The sequence below is a fragment of the Poecilia reticulata genome, linkage group LG13 (genome assembly GCF_000633615.1).
Source record: "Poecilia reticulata strain Guanapo linkage group LG13, Guppy_female_1.0+MT, whole genome shotgun sequence".
Lineage (NCBI taxonomy): Eukaryota > Metazoa > Chordata > Actinopteri > Cyprinodontiformes > Poeciliidae > Poecilia > Poecilia reticulata.
The window spans coordinates 29,922,019-29,938,786 of record NC_024343.1 but is presented as its reverse complement, the minus strand read 5'-3'; the positions used below and the strand labels follow the sequence as shown (position 1 = coordinate 29,938,786).

Genomic DNA, 16,768 nt, shown 5'->3' with positions numbered 1-16,768 from the left:
TGTGTAAGCATGAGTTACTTTGCTTCTGGTCTGTTCATAATGTATTTTATTTAAACAAAACTAATTGTTGAATCAGAAGCTCCATTATATTGAGATGCTGTAAATAATATTGGGAACCTCAGATGTTTAGGTTGACTCCTGGTCCAGGTTTCTGGAGTGTGCACCCCTGGTTTTTACCCTCTGATGATCATAAGGTGGGCAAAAGTTGTTGCTCTGGAAAGAAAAGACAAAGTTTTAGTAATTTAATTTCCATCCTGGATTAATAAAGTATTTTTAGATAAAACAAATGTATAATTTCCAGTAGAAAATGTGATATTTCATTGAATCAGAACAATGATTCATTTGTCAAATGTGCTTCCAGTGTTTTGGTCATTTTGATTTTACTTAAAATTTTGTCTTATTGTTCACATTTAAATTCTTAACTGCTTTGTCTAATGCAAAATATTATGTATATATTGTTTTGTATCTTAGACTTTAGTATTGAAGCATCTGTTACTATGCAGTATGTTTATTTTCTATCATAGTTTTCAGGTAGAAGCTCCTCCCTAATTGTGGAAAAAAAGCCATCGCAACTGTGCCTTGAAAGGTTGATTTATGCTTACTAACGATGAACTGCAGAGTTTGACATAACAAAAAAAAAACATCAAAATCCCCCTGCCAACGATGAATTTTAGAGAAGTGTAAGAAAATCTTTGCAGCTCCATGAAGGTTCATCATTCAATGTTGAAATTGGCCACGTAAAACGACATTTTTCATATATATACAAATGTTAGTCACCCTTCCCATGTGTATTATTAGTCCCATGTGTATTATCTACTGCTGAGGTACTGATAGTTTTAAACTTTTAAATATTTCTTCCTTTGCAACTGCATTTGAAAGATCTCTTAAACTTGTTTACACCACATGGAACCCTGTTGACTGTTCAACAATAGTTGAATGATTGTCTCTAACTTACTGTTGGTTTGAGGCTGAAATTCGCCCTTTTTATGAAAAATGTGGGCCTGGTGTTTTCTTCTCTTCCAGTCCCCATAGCAACCAGTGACTCAGCCTTTACTGGGTCTATGGTTCAAAGAGCCCTCAGTCACTACGAATACGCTGCAGAAAATAGTAGGTTAGAGCATATTAGAAGAGGTTTAGATTTCACCTGAATAAATAAATTAGGTATTTTCTCACCAGATCTCACCAGCCAGATTTCTGACTTTAATCTCTGAATTGGGTGGGACTTTTTTGTAACCGATTTGGAGTTTTTGTTTGTTTGTTGTTTTTTTCTAAATTCTGGGAGAAAGGGGTAGAATTTTGAGATTAAAGTCAAAATTAATAAATTTCGAGATTTTTTTTCCTTAGAGTTTGGATCAAAAACACACATACAAAAATTTTTTTCCGGTGGTTGGTATATTTGTTCCGAAGTGCGACGGATTGTTTTAGGGAACGGACCGGAAGATGTCCTACCGTATTTTTGTTCCCTTTTGGTAGCGGTGTAACTTGTACGCTTTCGTTTTTTATTACCTAGTAATTTTTTTCACATAATCTATTATTAAAAAAAATTTGGCATGTTCACATGTAGAAGTGTTAGGCAGTGTTACGGACTCGACTTTGATTTATTTGGAGTAAATAAAAGTTAAATATTTCGAAATTATTTCCTTGGAAAGCTCGTTAGCCTGCCGTTCAATGTGATGGCTTCAGAAGGTGTTTGTGTTTTCAGACCTGATGCTCATCATAATCAATCTACAGTTGGTCTGCTGTAGTTGGATGCTGAAAACTTCCAGTAAACATGGATCGGGACAGGAGTAGAGACGCCCGGAGCTGGGACTGGGGCAGCCCGCAGAACCGAGCTCAGATGGATGAGATATTTTTCCGTGAACAGGACTACATCCAGGCTGGCTCCACCGAACATAAAGAGTTCTGGGCTTTCTTTGACCGTTTCCAGAGATTCAAAGCAAAGCGGGAAATGTCTGGTTCTGGAATAAGAGATGATGTCAAAGAAAAGAAAAGGTCTGGTTCTGAAAAAGTGGATTTGGGGCTTCCTAAAGAGTACGACGCTCGGTACCGGATTAATGTCTCCGTGTGCACCGGGGATATCGAGAAGCGACTGGGGAAGTCCGATCCCAGGAGCAGGCAGAGATCGTCGGGACCAGGTCCGCAGGAGGTCTCGGACTGCCGCCTGGCTCTGCTGCACTTCCTGGACTTCAGTCAGAAACAGAGCTTTGGAAAACTGGCCAAGCTCCGCCGGGAGCAGAAGAACCTGCCTATCTTTCAGTACCGAGATCGGATCGTGGAGCTGGTGCGGCTTCACCCGGTGATTGTGGTGGCCGGGGACACGGGCTGCGGGAAATCCACCCAGGTGCCCCAGTATCTGCTCTCGGCTGGCTTCAGCCACATCGCCTGCACCCAGCCCCGCCGGATCGCCTGCATTTCCCTCGCAAAGAGAGTCAGCTTTGAGAGCCTCAATCAGTTCGGATCCAAGGTTGGTCCATACAGAATATACATTTAAAAACGCCTGGACGTAAGGGAGATAAAAGATTCTTAACGTGTACTAGATTAATAAACGAGACACGCATTCCGGTTTCCCCCCTGAAAACTTGGTAAGCCCGGTGGTAGGGGTGCTAGGCAGTTGTCTGCCCACCGCGTTTTTGAGTTAAAATTATTAAAGTTGACAGGAAACTTGAAAATATAATGAGGTAATTATGTGTTATTGGAAGTAATTGTTAGCAGTACCTAAACACTAACTAGAAAGTATTAAAGGCAAACATAACAAAACCTAAAATAAATAAATAGTATTTAGCCTGGTGGCCCGCCAGGCTTATAACCCTAAATTATATTTACTCTCCCATTTATGATGTAGTTTGTATTGCATTGAAACAGTTTGGAATATAACCAGGGATATACAAAATATTGAAACTAACATCAGTATCGGCTGATAGTCTTTTTTTAACATATCAGCATCAAACCAATATTCATAACTGCTATTTATTTCAATCTTGTTGTTCTTTCATAAACTAGTTAAAGAATCCAAACACATGTTGGATTGATATTGCTGACTTTAAAGGGGAACTATTTTTGCAAAATTCGCCTTTTGAACATTTTTGCACTTCCATTTGGGTCTCTACTGGTTCAAAAATAGTCCAGACATTTTTTGGCAATATGTTCATGTTTTTTGGTGTATGAAAAATGAAAAGTTTCAAAAATCTCCTGATTGTTGAGTCACAACCCATGGGCACTGCCTAGTTGACTCACCATCCAGAAACTTCTTGCTGTATTATTGTTGGTTATGCAGGAGGCTCCACTTTTGCTTTTCAAAGATGTACGGTTGCATAATTGTGCATCTTTTCGCAGCCATTTTCATTTGAAAGTGTAAATGTTGAGTTGGCCAGCTACAACTCATTTGGATTTAAAGTGACAAGACGCCTAAAACAGCTCATTCTGAAAGGATCTCGAAATAGGCAGAACTTATCAGACTAAAATCTCATAACCCTAAGAATTATTTTGTGCAAAAATGTAATGAACATGCTTTGTGTAGCATATAGATCTATCCTAATCTGTTCAAGGAAGCATCACCTAATGTATTCCTACATTTCCAGGTTGGGTATCAAATCCGCTTCGAGACTTCTCGGACATCTGCCACCAAGCTGCTCTTCCTGACCGAGGGGCTCCTGCTGCGTCAGATCCAGCAGGACAAAATGCTGGATCAGTACCAGGTGGTCATTGTGGACGAGGTCCACGAGAGACATCTCCACTGCGACTTCCTCCTCGGCGTCCTGCGCTCCCTGCTTGCTGATCGGCCGGACCTCCGTCTCATCCTCATGTCAGCCACCATCAACATCAAGCTCTTCTCTGAATACTTCCGCAGCGCCCCGGTGCTGCAGGTACCAGGCCGGCTGTTTCCCATTCAGGTAAGGAGCAGACAGTCAGGACGCGCAGGGATGTTCCAAATATTTCCTCAAATTTGGTATTTTTGAAGCTGGATAGTTTTATAGATTGGGAGACTATTTTTATGCCTCCAATGCAGTATAAAAAGATTCTATGCAGTTGTTATAAGCAGATTTCATACAAGATATAACCGTAAAAAAAAAGGATTTACAATTTACTGTAAAAGGGGTTGCAAAAAATATCAATCCATATTAGTTAACATAAATTTAAAAACGATGCTAATACAGTAAGAAAACAGTTGAAAAGATTTTTTAAAATGTTATTTTCTGTTTTATTCAAGAACAGCTAGTAAGCCTGTTCTGGGATCGAGTGGTAGTGACTTCGTCCTCCACTAGGGGGCAATCGCGCTCTGTCCCCGTTACATCAAACTGCAAAAGTAAAAAGTAGCCATCCAAAAATTACTCAAGTAAAATTGAAAAATGTGTTTGGTAAAAAGTTTACTCAAGTACTAAGTAATTGATTAAAACATAAATCATTTAATATTTCAAATTTGCATCACAACCTGGACCAAAACATGAAGTGAAGTAGAAATGTTGGTATTTTAAAGACCAAATGAAAATATTTTATATAACAAAATTGAACAAGAGAAAATTTTCCACATTTGTTTCTTTCAATATAAAACTTTTGAAACTAACAGAAACTGCAGGTGTGTGTCTGAGTCTGGTGAATTTTTGGTTAAAACAAGCTTGTTCTTCATTCAGTGAAGTACAATAGTTTTATAGGGTGCTTGTTGGTAGAAAAAAAATTGGGGGCTTGGAAAAGTAACATTTTCTAGGTTAATCTCATATTAATCTCAGGAGAAAGGAGGAAAATGTATGAGCTTGAAAAGTCAGAAATTTGCTAAAACAAAAACGCTCATATTTTGAGATTGATCTCATAAATGTTTAGAAAAAACTTGGACATTTCTGAGTTTGAAAGTTGACTGTTTTCAACTTAAAAAAAAACCCTAACCCACCTCTGGCGATACTTCATAATAAAATGACTCAAGTAAAAAAAAAAAACTGCATAGTGAAAAATACTGAAGTAAATGTAACTAGTTACAGCCCAACTCTGCTCGTTACTGAAACAAGGTGTCGGGTTGGAGTAACGCGTTACAGAGAGAAGTGATGCTCTGTTTCCTGCACCCAGGTCATCTACCAGCCCATCCCCCCTGAGGAGCAGCCCTCTCGCTCAGAGAAGCTGGATCCCAGGCCGTACCTGCGCATCCTGCAGGGCATCGATCAGCGCTACCCTCCAGAGGAGCGTGGGGACCTGCTCCTCTTCCTCAGCGGCGTGGCGGAGATCTCCAACATCCAGGAGGCCTGTCAGGTTTACGCCACACACACCCGGCGCTGGATAGTCCTGCCGCTGCACAGCACCCTCTCTCTCGCTCAGCAGGACAAGGTGGGCGCCAACGGAACATGTTTAAATAAAGGAGATCATTTCTGATGTCCAACTCTGAACTGATGACGTTCCTCAGGTGTTTGACGTCGCTCCTCCTGGTGTAAGAAAATGCATCATCTCCACCAACATCGCTGAAACCTCAGTTACAATAGATGGGGCCCGGTTTGTTGTGGATTCAGGTATTTAACTGTCCCTCCTCTCAGTTTTCACGTCAAAAGCTACGTTCACACGGCAGGGCTGTATTAGCTACAGCTAACAACATTAGCTAGGGCTAATAGGCCCTTAGGCCTTTTCACTATTACGTCAGGCAACTTCCGTTCTTACTCGATGCGGTATGTCGGTACTTCCGGTGTGATTTAGCCTCGGGAGACCTGTCTGGAAAATTCACGAATACTCATCATCTTGCGAAAGTTAAGGTCAATAATTTTAGCCGCACTGACGTTCCAGTTACCTCGGAAATGAGAGCTATGAGTTGACGTCAGGCCCGAAATTTATTATATTTTACTTTTGAGAATATTTTTTGTCGTTATATTTTAAAGTAACATCACAGGAAGGGGTTGGAGGGAGGGAAATACGTGGTAAAATTATTTCATTTTGCCACACGTAGCCCGTCAGTCCCAACATGGCGACGCTCACAAATACTGTTTTGCCAAAGCTCTTATACATATAATTTTAAGCGTTACATTCCACAAGTGAACACCACTTTTAATTTGTTCAGTTCAGAGTTGCAGGCGCCACATGTAATGTTGAATTTAGACGCACGTTTGTATGTGTTTTATAAAATAAATGTTTTCACAATCGCTCACTACTGTGAGCGGCCATATTGAGACAGGGAGTCGGCCTTACAAGTTGGAATTTCCCAGTTCAGAGTATAACTGGACACATTAATGTTCAGTTCTGATTTTTTTTTTTGCTGAAATAATTATTTTTTTTTCGTTCTTCATGTCCGACTTTTGTGTGAACGGTTTCCGTGCCCAAAACGAGCCGCATGCGCAGAAGAACGTTAACGTCAGACGGCAGCGAACTGTTTACAGAAGTAATAATGAAAGCAGCAAATGAAAGCAGCGCTTTCATTTGCTGCTTTCATTTGCAGTTTCCAGCAAGACCAAAAAAACTTAAAAATAAATTGAGGAATCACAGTTAATATCGATGACTTTTGTGGACCTTTTTTCTGCAATTTCAAAGAAAAATCTGTAGTCATAATATTATAATATTGTATTTGCTTATTTTGAACAGACAATAGAAAAAATAAGCCAAGTAGACATTCAGTTTTACACAATTGACAAAAAGAAGCAGGTAGAAGCTCAAATATCTTGTGATTTCCTGCTCCTCTCATACAGTCATTTAAGTCTCCACTCAGTTAAACCTTCAAAGTATTCCCATATTAAATTATGCCTAAACCTCACATTTTCATCACTGACTGTGCAATTATTTACACGTTATTAACATAATTCTGGCCTTTGAGACACCCAAATGTCAGATGTAGGTCGCATGTGGGCAAAAAAAAGCGGATTTGGGTCGCTTTTGCATGCTGTGTGAACATAGCCATACCGTCTGAACTGTGCCTTTTCAGGTTTTTGGGTTTTTGTTTTTAGGAAAGGTGAAGGAGATGAGCTTCGACCCGAAGGCTAAGATGCAGCGCCTGCAGGAGTTCTGGATCAGCCGAGCCAGCTCCGAGCAGAGGAAAGGTCGAGCCGGTCGCACGGGTCCTGGTGTTTGCTACCGCCTCTACTCAGAGTCGGACTACAACGCCTTCGCTCCGTATCCCGTCCCTGAAATCCACAGAGTGGCTCTGGACTCCTTGGTCCTGCAGGTGGGAGCATCCTGATACACGTGACGATTCACGTTAGAGTTAGTTTCAGTAACGCATCGGTGTCCCTGCAGATGAAAAGTATGGATCTGGGAGATCCGCTTTCTTTTGTCTTCATTGATCCTCCTCCAACGGCCAGTATCCAGACTGCAGTTACATACCTGAAGCAGCAGGGGGCGCTAGACAGTCATGGTGAACTAACATCCATTGGTAAACTTCTGGCTCAGCTGCCTGTTGATGTTGTTATAGGTAAGATTGTCCTCACAAGACTGTTCAGTTTTTAATGTTTGCATTTGAGTTTTTAGCTTCAGAAAGAAAAACCTTCGTGGTTTTAGTTTTGCACGTTTATCAGACTTTATTCTTCAAACATCCTCATTTTTCCTTGGTTGTGCTCAAATCTATGGCTGCAATGATTAATCGGATTGATTATGATGAACCCTTTATTGAAATTTACAACTAATTTAGCAACCAAATAATTGTTAATTGAAGTATATAAACTCAAATAAAAAGGACAGTAACTGAAAAAAAAAAACATGTCCAGAGTAGGGAAAACCGATTCGGACCACAAAGGTAAAGGTAATTTTATTTATATAGCACATTTTCATCAACAAGGCAATTCAAAGTGCTTTACATGAATTAAAAGGAAATACAAACAAAGTAACAAACCAAAGGAAAGTTCGTAGTTATTCTAATTCTGATTCCATTTCTGGGCTGTATAATATTGATCTAAATAGTGCGTACTCCACAATTTCTGATATTACTAATAATCTAAAATAATCCTTTTCTGGGTTATTTTTGTTTGTTTCTAAAACAAAAAAGAGGAATGGACACAGTAGGGCAGGTGGCAACATTCAGACAAAACAAAGGGGCAAAACAAAGACACGAGTGAAGGCGGTGACAGGACAAAAACAGAGCAAGCAGGGCAGACAAGGGCCTGGAGGGAGCAGAGGAAAAAAGCCTCCGCATCATCGAGAGCAAAAGAGAAAAGAAGCACAAAAACAAACTCTGGTCCGCCTTAAAGCCTCGGTCTTGGTTCGATTGAAGTGAACTCTGGTGCACAATGCAGACTGGAGACCGCTCCAAAACCATTAAGTGGACTGTAGCGCAGGGCATTCTGGGTAAATACAATCAAAGTAAACGTGCGAGTGGCAGAAATGGCTTTTGGTCTTTTCACCAAAGACGAAACAGAAATCCTACAACCTCTAAAATCTGACGCCACTCCACTTATGTTTATATTTAGTGAAGAAGGAAGTTATGATCAGTGTCTTTTTCAGAGGTTTTTATGTTATTTCCTTCAGTGGTTCTTGATGCAGCGCCCCCTCATGTGAGGAGGGGAACAGGTTTCTCAAATATTTTGGTTTGTTTGAGTCAGTGCAGTGTGAAAGTGAACTGCAACACCTGAAAATGCAACAAATATTGCAACTTTGGTCCCCATAAGATGTTGTAAAAACATCTAAATTTAAAATGGTTAATCGGATAGAAAATACATCTTTGTCCATCAGACATAAATCCTCTGGAGAAGAAAATGCATAAGTTAGTTCCAGGAGAGAATATAAGAAAGGTTGTTTGTTTTTTTTTCTTCTTTGCACAAAAACTAAATTGTCATCCTGCAGGGAAGATGTTGGTTCTAGGTTCTCTGTTTAATTTGGTGGAGCCCGTGCTGACCATCGCAGCCGCCCTCAGTGTCCAGTCGCCGTTCCTGCGCAGCTCACAGCAGAATCCGGACTGCAAAACGTCCTGCCAGCCCCTGCACAGCAACCAGGGAGACCCCTTCACCCTGCTCAACACCTTCAACGCCTGGGTGGAGGTCAGTGCGTGGAGACGCCACATGCTGGTGGCTTCCTGACATGAACAGGTTGAATGTTTGGGTTGACTGAGGCTTGACCTCAACAGGTGAAAGGAGAGCGAGGCGGCGGCTCCAGGAAGTGGTGCAGGAGGAGAGGCCTGGAGGAGCAGCGGCTGTATGAGATGGTCAACCTGCGCAGACAGTTCAAGGCACGTTCCTCCTCCTCATCATCATCATCCTAATGATTTTAGTTAACTTCCTCATGGATAAAGCTCCTTTGGTGGTTTGCAGAACTTGCTGAGAAGCCACGGCCTCGTGGAGTCAGAGGACAGGGCTCCATCTAGTGGCGACCGCGAGCAGCGCAGGGAGAGGTTCACCGAGAGGAAGAAGCTGCATCAGCTGAAAAGAGACCATGAGCAGCAGGAGGGGACCAAACGTAAAGTCCTGCGGCTGGAGGAGGGCCAGGACGGAGAGCTTTCCTCAGGGTCGGACTGTGAAGACAGAGGCAAAGGCAGGAAGTCCAAGGAGGGACAGGGACAGGAGGTGGACATCCAGGTGAGCATCTGTTGTTCAACAGCAGCCACAGTCAAAAACATCAAACTTACAGGGGACCTGCTGTGCAAGACTCACATTTTGCACATTTTTGTACTTCCATTTGTGTCTCTACTGCTTCTAAAAAAACACCCGGCTGTTTTTTGACAGAAAGTTCTTGTTTTTTTGTGTCTGGAAAATTAGCCATTTCAAAAGCCTCCTGAATGTAACTTCATAAATCAGCATGCACTGCCCTGTTATATAGTAACCCAAACTGAGCTCCATTATGTTTGGTCAGCTGGTTTTACCACTGTAGGTGCTGTACAATGGCTGCTGGAAAAGACAAGTGTTTTGTTGCTGACGTATCACCCAGAAACTGCTTCCTGCATTCTTGTTGAATGTGCAGGAGGCTCCACTAATACTTTTTAAAGATGTACGGTTGTATATTTCCACCTCTGTTTCTCTTCATGTGAGTGTAAACGTTGAGCTGGTGGCAATAAATCAATTAATCACATAATAAATTAAAATGAACTCAATAATTTCCATTTGCATGATTTATTATTTTTCTATTTTTTGTCTCTCCACTAAACGATAACAAAAATCTCCAGTCTGGTGTTTTGGTCTCAACTAGTCGTTTTTCTGAAGGACATTTTTGTTTACAGAGAATTATTTATTTTATTTGTTTTGTTTATTTATTTTGGATATTTAAAATGTCTTCCAGCTCCAGTATTAAATGTTCATTAGAATGTAAAGTTTGCTGATCTTTGAGAATGTGTTGTTGCATTATTATGTCATTAATGTTATTTGAAAATGGTTTCAAAATAATAATATTATCGTTTATGACAACAACTTCTGGGACAATTTATTGTCCATCAAAATGTGTTATTGTGTCAGCGACCAGCAGCAGCTAATTTGGATTTAAAGTGACAAGATGTTCTGAAACAGCTCAAATTAAGCAGAACTGACCAGATTAAAATCTCATTATCTAAGAATGATTTTGTGAAAAAAAGTTTTGAACATATTTTGCCCATAACCTGTTCAAGGAAGCATAATATATGTCACCTTTAACATCTTTTTAAAGCTACAGCCTGAAGATATCAGAGATGGAAATATTTGGGCATTCCTGGGAATCTAAGAACTTTTTCTGTTTGTCTTCAAATAGGAAGTGAAGTTTAAATTACGCCACAACGTCTCAGAACTGCAGGAGGCCGTCGGCGCCAGTCAGGACTTGTCCTCGCGGCACCAAGCTTTGCTCAAGCTGCTGCTCTGCCGAGGACTCTACCCTCAGCTGGCGCTGCCTGATGAGCACAACACCACCCGGAAAGACTCGGATCAGGTCCGGTTTCCTGCTGCTCCGGCGAACGGAAACCTCACAGTCGGACCAGATCAGTCTGAAATTTGGTTTAAGAAGTTTGCATTTATTTATTTTTTGACTGTTGGTAGGTGTTTCACACGAGGAACAAGCAGGGCGTGGTGATGCACCCGACCAGTGTGTTCGCCAGCGATCCGGAGGTGCTGCATGTTCCCGAGGACGAACCCAGAGAAACAGGTGAGCAAGAACCCGAGAACACAAAGATGTCAAAGGTCGTTTAAAAAAAATTTGAATCTTTGATTTAAACCAACAGGGGTCCAAACTTCCTGTCACAAAATGGTCAAGTCAGGATTACTTCTGAGCCAAAAAAGACATAATTTCTAAAACAATTTAAAACCAAATGTTACCTGCTCAACAATAAACTTAACAATAAATCATTGTATCCCCAAAAATTAAAAAGGATTTTGCCCATGTGCCTTACTAAAAGAAAGGCATCCGATTTGTAATTTTTTTGGGGGGGGAGCAGGAGTCTCAGATATAAATAAGGAATTTTTGTCATTTTCTGGATCAAAGTTTGGTATATTTAGCCACAATTAATAGAAAAAATAAAAGCAGATTTTGGTGTACCAAAGTAGACGTCACTAAATAAATGTGTTCTCACGCATAAAATGATGATGCATCAAACATTTTATGTTATAAAAACATTTTAATTTGTTTGTAATAATTTTGCCGTAACATATGGTCCCCAATTTGGACAGCCCTGATTTAAACTCTTCTACCTTCACACACACTCTACAAGTCTATATGAAGCTTTAAGTTATCAATAAATTTGATCTGTTCTTTAATCTCTAGGATTTTTTAAGTGCATGGGAGGCGCAGTAAATGATGTCTTCCACTACAACACTATCTAGTTCTCCTTCTCATTGAAAGCCCTCGTCTCCTGTTTGCAGGACCGGACAGGAGGGACAGCAGCAGACATCAGCTGTTGGCCTTCGTCACACTGCTGGAGACCAACAAGCCATATTTGTCCAACTGTGTCCGGGTTCCAGCCCTGCAGGTCGGTATCAGCGGCGGGACGACCGAAGATCAGACCGCTGTGCTGCTTCCTGATTAATTAAGATCTGAGAAGTTTCTGGAAGTTTGTGACTCTCAGACTTCAAGGAGTTTTATGTGACAAATCAACTCAAAGTAGCGCATTGTTGTAAAGTGGAAGAAGAAGAAAACATTTTTAACATTCTTTGGAAATAGAAACCTGAAAAATGCGGCACGCATTTGTATTTACCAGATGAAACTAAATTAAACTTGCTTTGCTTTTATGCAAAACTGAGTGCTGGAAAAGTAACACTCCATATACATAAAACTCTTTTTTTGTATAGTTTGTAGTGTAAACATCTTACTATAATTAAAATAAGACAAAATTAACAAGCAATTTTTCAGCAAGATCTAGAAGCCTGTTTTAATTAAATAATTCTTGAATGTTAATAAAACGTGCTAGTTCCACTGGCAGATTATTTCACTTATAAAAAAACATTTTATGGAAACGGAGAGTGGACGTTTCCACATATGCTTGTATCAAGAGGGCAGACCGTGTTAAATGTTTATTATATGCTCCATTACAAAGAAAACCATCATTGACCTTAAACGTTTTGTTTCAGGTGAATAAAATACTGACAAATTGTGGTTTTCTCACACTATTAAACTTTGACATATTTATAACATTTTACAAAACAGGAATTTTTTAAGTTGCCGAATAGAAAATTAAAAGATGAAACGAATAAAATATGTGAAATATTTAATTTCTAATGAACAGAGATGTTCAAAAGTAGCCTGTGGTATTTTTCTATGTATTCTGCTCTGCGCTTTCCTGCCAACCCAGCCTCGCCTTCGTAGCACATCAGTAATATTTAAATGATAAAGTTGGCGCTACTCCGCCATGCAGCCCTGCTAAATGAAGCGCTGTTAAAGGTGATCACTTAATGAGTTTGTCGAGTGTTTATATTTCAAAACAAAACCGCATAAAATGCATTTTCCATCCCAAACCGGACTCTGTTTGGACCGTTTCTCTTTACCGTTCTGGAATGGTCCAGTCGCCATTTTTGTTTTTGTCTCAACGGCTCCGCTGCAGGGTGACCAGTGGCGCCCTCTGCTGGATGGCGGCCAAACTACAACACTGAAAGAAGGTCTAATCGGGCGTTATTAGTTAATTTTAATATAATAAACCATTAATCACCAATTAATTGTAAGTTGATTCTGTGTTGCTCACAACTTGATGACCTTAATTAGAGTTGGTGAAATCTGCTGTATTGCTAACCAGGCTCTGCTGCTGGTGGCCAACTCTGTGGACACAAATGCCGACTGCACGCGGCTGGTGGTGGACGGCTGGCTGGAGCTGGAGGTCCGGGAGCCCGAGGAGGCCCTAAGGGTCCTCTCCAAGGCCCTCAGTCTCAGGTCTGAGTGGGAGCGTTTGCTGAAGGCTCAGCTTGGACAAAGCGCCACCTCCGGACAGGGAGTGTCCCGCAGAGACATGGAGAAGCTGAGCGACGGCCTCGTCCGCTTCCTGCTCTACACTGAGGTACAAACACTGAGATCTCAGTGAATTACAACCTCTGCTTTTCTTTTACCTTCATGCTGTTTTCTGTAACTACACCTCCTGTCCAGGTCAGCTACAGCTTTCAGCGACTGACGGCTCTCCAGACCCAGAACCTGTACGTCGGACCTCAGGCCGACCCGGACTCGGTTTACTCTGAGCTTCCAGATCTGAGCCTGCTGTTTCCAGGAGCAGAAGCCAAACCAGATCCAATTAAAGGAGGCCTGAGAGTGACCAGCTTCTTCACCTACAACTGTCTCGCTGTGAGTTCGTCCAACACTCCAAATGAAGGTCTGAGGTGTTAGAAATGAATGAAATGCATCAATTATTTCTCTACAGTTTATTTACAAACAGCCACAGATTCTTCAAACCTTTTTAAAGTGGACTTGTCAAAAGCGCTTCCAAAGGTTTTCTCTATTTTTTGGCTGCTTTTTAACATTTTTCCAGTCATTCAAGGGCTAAAAAAAAATGGAAAAGCTGGAGTTAATCTCCAGCAGATTAACTGTTATTTAAAAATAAACATGAAACCAGAGGTGAGATGTCCATCACCTTTTTAATTTTTATGATTAATATTAAAACTTTATGATGGAATCAGGGAAAATGTGTGAAGTGATGGTGTTTACTGCTCAGAACCAACAAGGAAACTTGATTTAACATCTGTCTTAAAACTTAACCTGTTTTAAGACAGGTTTAAGATTTAAAAATTTGATGGTTTGGGAATTTAGCAGAATATTTGGTAACATTTTATTTGACTGACATAAACATGATGGAGTCTTCATGAATGTTTACGATTGTCATTTGGTAAATAACGATATTTTTAATGCAAAGTTGCTTAAAAACTTTCGTTAAAAGTCCATTAAAAGTTTTACCTTTGCATTAAATTTACTGAATCACACTTCATGACAGTCGTAAACATTTCTGAAGACTCATTCATGTTTTCATGTTTATGACAGTATTATGTCAGTCTTATGTTATAAAGTGTTACCATTTTTTTTCATTTAAATTTAAATGAAAACACCTAAGTGTTGCCTTGAAATTCATAATGTATATGAATTTATATTTAACTGTTTCTATTAATTGTGGTTCTGATCTTTGTTTGGGACGGTCAGCATGCTGGTTGAGGTTATTTCTTAGAGTAAATAATTTGTTGAGGTATAAATTGTCACCAAATCAGTTGCAAATGGAGGCGTAATCCATTCGAAACGCCTGAGACAGACGACAACTTTTCACGTTTGGAAAAAGTGATTAAAGGAGCAGCACCTTCCTGAGATCATCAGATCAGAGGAACAAAATCAGTCTATAAAGTACTGGAAGAACTTTATAAAATAAACAAATGTCCTTCTTTAACGTCGTCCAGGATTCGAAGGATCTCTACAGCGAGTGTTTGCGGAGCTTCTGGAGCTGCCCGAACTGTGACCTCTACATGCCTCTGACTCCGCTGGAGCGGATGCATCACGAAGCTTCCTGCAGGCCCGCCGGAGAGCGGCAGGAGGCAGAAGAAGGTCAGGAAATTCATTCAGCTGATTCCTGCTTCTTTTACCTGACGCACCTGCAGATAACAGCAGCATGAGACTAATTATGGGTCTGTTTCTAGAATCAGGAGATGGAAAGTCCGGCTCATCCGGAAAGTCGAGTCTGACGAGGGTCTATCACTGTGACGTCTGTGATGAGGATCTGAAGCTCACATCCACGGAGATCCTCAAACATAAAAGGCAGCACATGTTTTCAGCAAAGTGACTGGACTGCAAAAACACCAAACCTTTATTTGTGCTCTAATTTCCGGTGTAAATATTTTAATTCACTTGAAATAAGACAAAACATGTAACTTTTTAGCACGATATAATTAAGTCAATAATTCTTGAATATTGTAAAAAATTATGATTTTTTTTTCACTGATAACATGGAAACAAACATGCTAGTAGAACTCGTTCATTTTATCAGTATTAAGGATTTATTGACCTTAAAACAGCTCCTATATTTTGTCTTATTTCAAGTGTGTTAAAATATTTGCGCAAAAATTTTGTAATTTTGCAAAAGGGTTTCTTCTCCTTTGGACTTTTGAACCCATTAATCTGCTTTTACAGTCAGGTTTTACTTTCTCTTTACGGGGAGAAATTTGTTCCAATATTATTGCAAGCAAAAAATGTGTTTCAAAACTAAAAAAAAAAAAAAAGTATTTCAAAAATGAAACTTCGAAAATTTCCCAATCAAAAAATAAGTATTGAGAGTCATTTACAATGTGTATGCAACAGTTGAACCAACTGTTATATTTACTATTTTTCAGAATCTAAAAATGTCTTTGGAAAAAAATAAAATCTTAAACAACTATTTGAACAAATACATTCAAGAAAAATAAACAGAAAATATAAAATAAAAAAAAATCAGGGAAAATAATTTTAAAAATAGAAATCTGAAAAATAATTTGAAAAACTACAATTTGAAAAATATTTTTGAAAAAATTATATCTGAAAAAAATCAAACCACATAAATCTAGGTTCATCTATTGCATATACAATGTAAATTACATCAGAACATATTTTTTGATTGAGAAGTTTTTCAAAGTTTTAATTTTTTTACATTTTTTTCATATTTAATTTTTTGAAAGATGTTCTTTGCTTACAAAATTATTGGACCAAATTTCTCTCCATATCTCCATCGAGCTGCAAAGATGCAAAAGAAAGCTTCTGCTGAGAGAAGAATAAATATGCTATTATTGTACTGGATTGAGCATAAATCTTGGCACTTCAGTGAAATGTTTGAACTTTGGGTGTTTTTGTCAAATAATGATGAATGTAAGAAAAGAAAACTCAGATTTAAAATATAGAGTGAGGGTTTAATAATGATACAAACCCACGATATGTAACACCTCAAAGCAGCACATTGGCACAAAGTCAGAAGTAAGACAGCACAGAAGATAAAAACCTGTCTCAAAAAATAAAGAATCAGAATAAATATCTCAATAAATAAACAGGTCATATCTCAATAATTACTTTGAAACTAATAAATACGTACATGTGAAAATATTGGCAGAAATCAATGACCCCCAAAAGTAAAGGAAAAGTACTTAATACAGAGTTACTTTGAAATCAAAAGTTATTGATTACTCAAATCAAAAGGCACATTTATTAAGATGTAAGGATGGGACCTGCATTGTGATTGCATGACTGTCAGAGTTGAACTCTTCTGAACCAGAAGGAGCAAACTGGGTGCAATGGCTTTACTGGTTCGGTTAAATCTGCACCGTCAGGGGGCTCGACGGTGTGGTTTGTGGTGCACAGATTAGTGGGGACGGTGTTTGTGCGTCAAACTAACAGTTTGTTTACGACCGGGTGACCGTCTGAGACCCGGATGTTTGGGAATGGGGTCGGTCCGTCAAAACTATCGATTCGTTTACGATGGAGTGACCGGCTGAGACCCAGATATTTGTTTGAG

General features: G+C 39.7%; 1 protein-coding gene and 1 long non-coding RNA gene across 2 annotated transcripts; one reads left to right on the top strand and one right to left on the bottom strand.

Annotated features, from left to right (window-relative positions):
* Window positions 1–31: 31 nt before the first annotated feature.
* On the bottom strand, window positions 32–1,258 carry LOC103475069 (uncharacterized). The gene is made up of 3 exons (XR_535279.1): window positions 1,174–1,258; window positions 956–1,095; window positions 32–213 (listed from the first exon to the last, which is right to left on the bottom strand). It is a non-coding gene; the product is annotated as an uncharacterized LOC103475069 (long non-coding RNA).
* An 84-nt stretch (window positions 1,259–1,342) lies between these two features.
* dhx34 (DEAH (Asp-Glu-Ala-His) box polypeptide 34) lies at window positions 1,343–15,697 on the top strand. The gene is made up of 16 exons (XM_008426463.2): window positions 1,343–2,464; window positions 3,579–3,890; window positions 5,056–5,310; window positions 5,387–5,489; window positions 6,906–7,123; window positions 7,195–7,369; window positions 8,734–8,927; window positions 9,014–9,115; window positions 9,198–9,461; window positions 10,600–10,773; window positions 10,881–10,986; window positions 11,700–11,806; window positions 13,064–13,321; window positions 13,408–13,599; window positions 14,694–14,838; window positions 14,931–15,697. The coding sequence occupies exons 1-16, from the start codon at window positions 1,772–1,774 to the stop codon at window positions 15,071–15,073; spliced, it is 3,441 nt and encodes a 1,146-aa protein (XP_008424685.1). The 5' UTR covers window positions 1,343–1,771; the 3' UTR covers window positions 15,074–15,697.
* The last annotated feature ends 1,071 nt before the right edge of the window (window positions 15,698–16,768 follow it).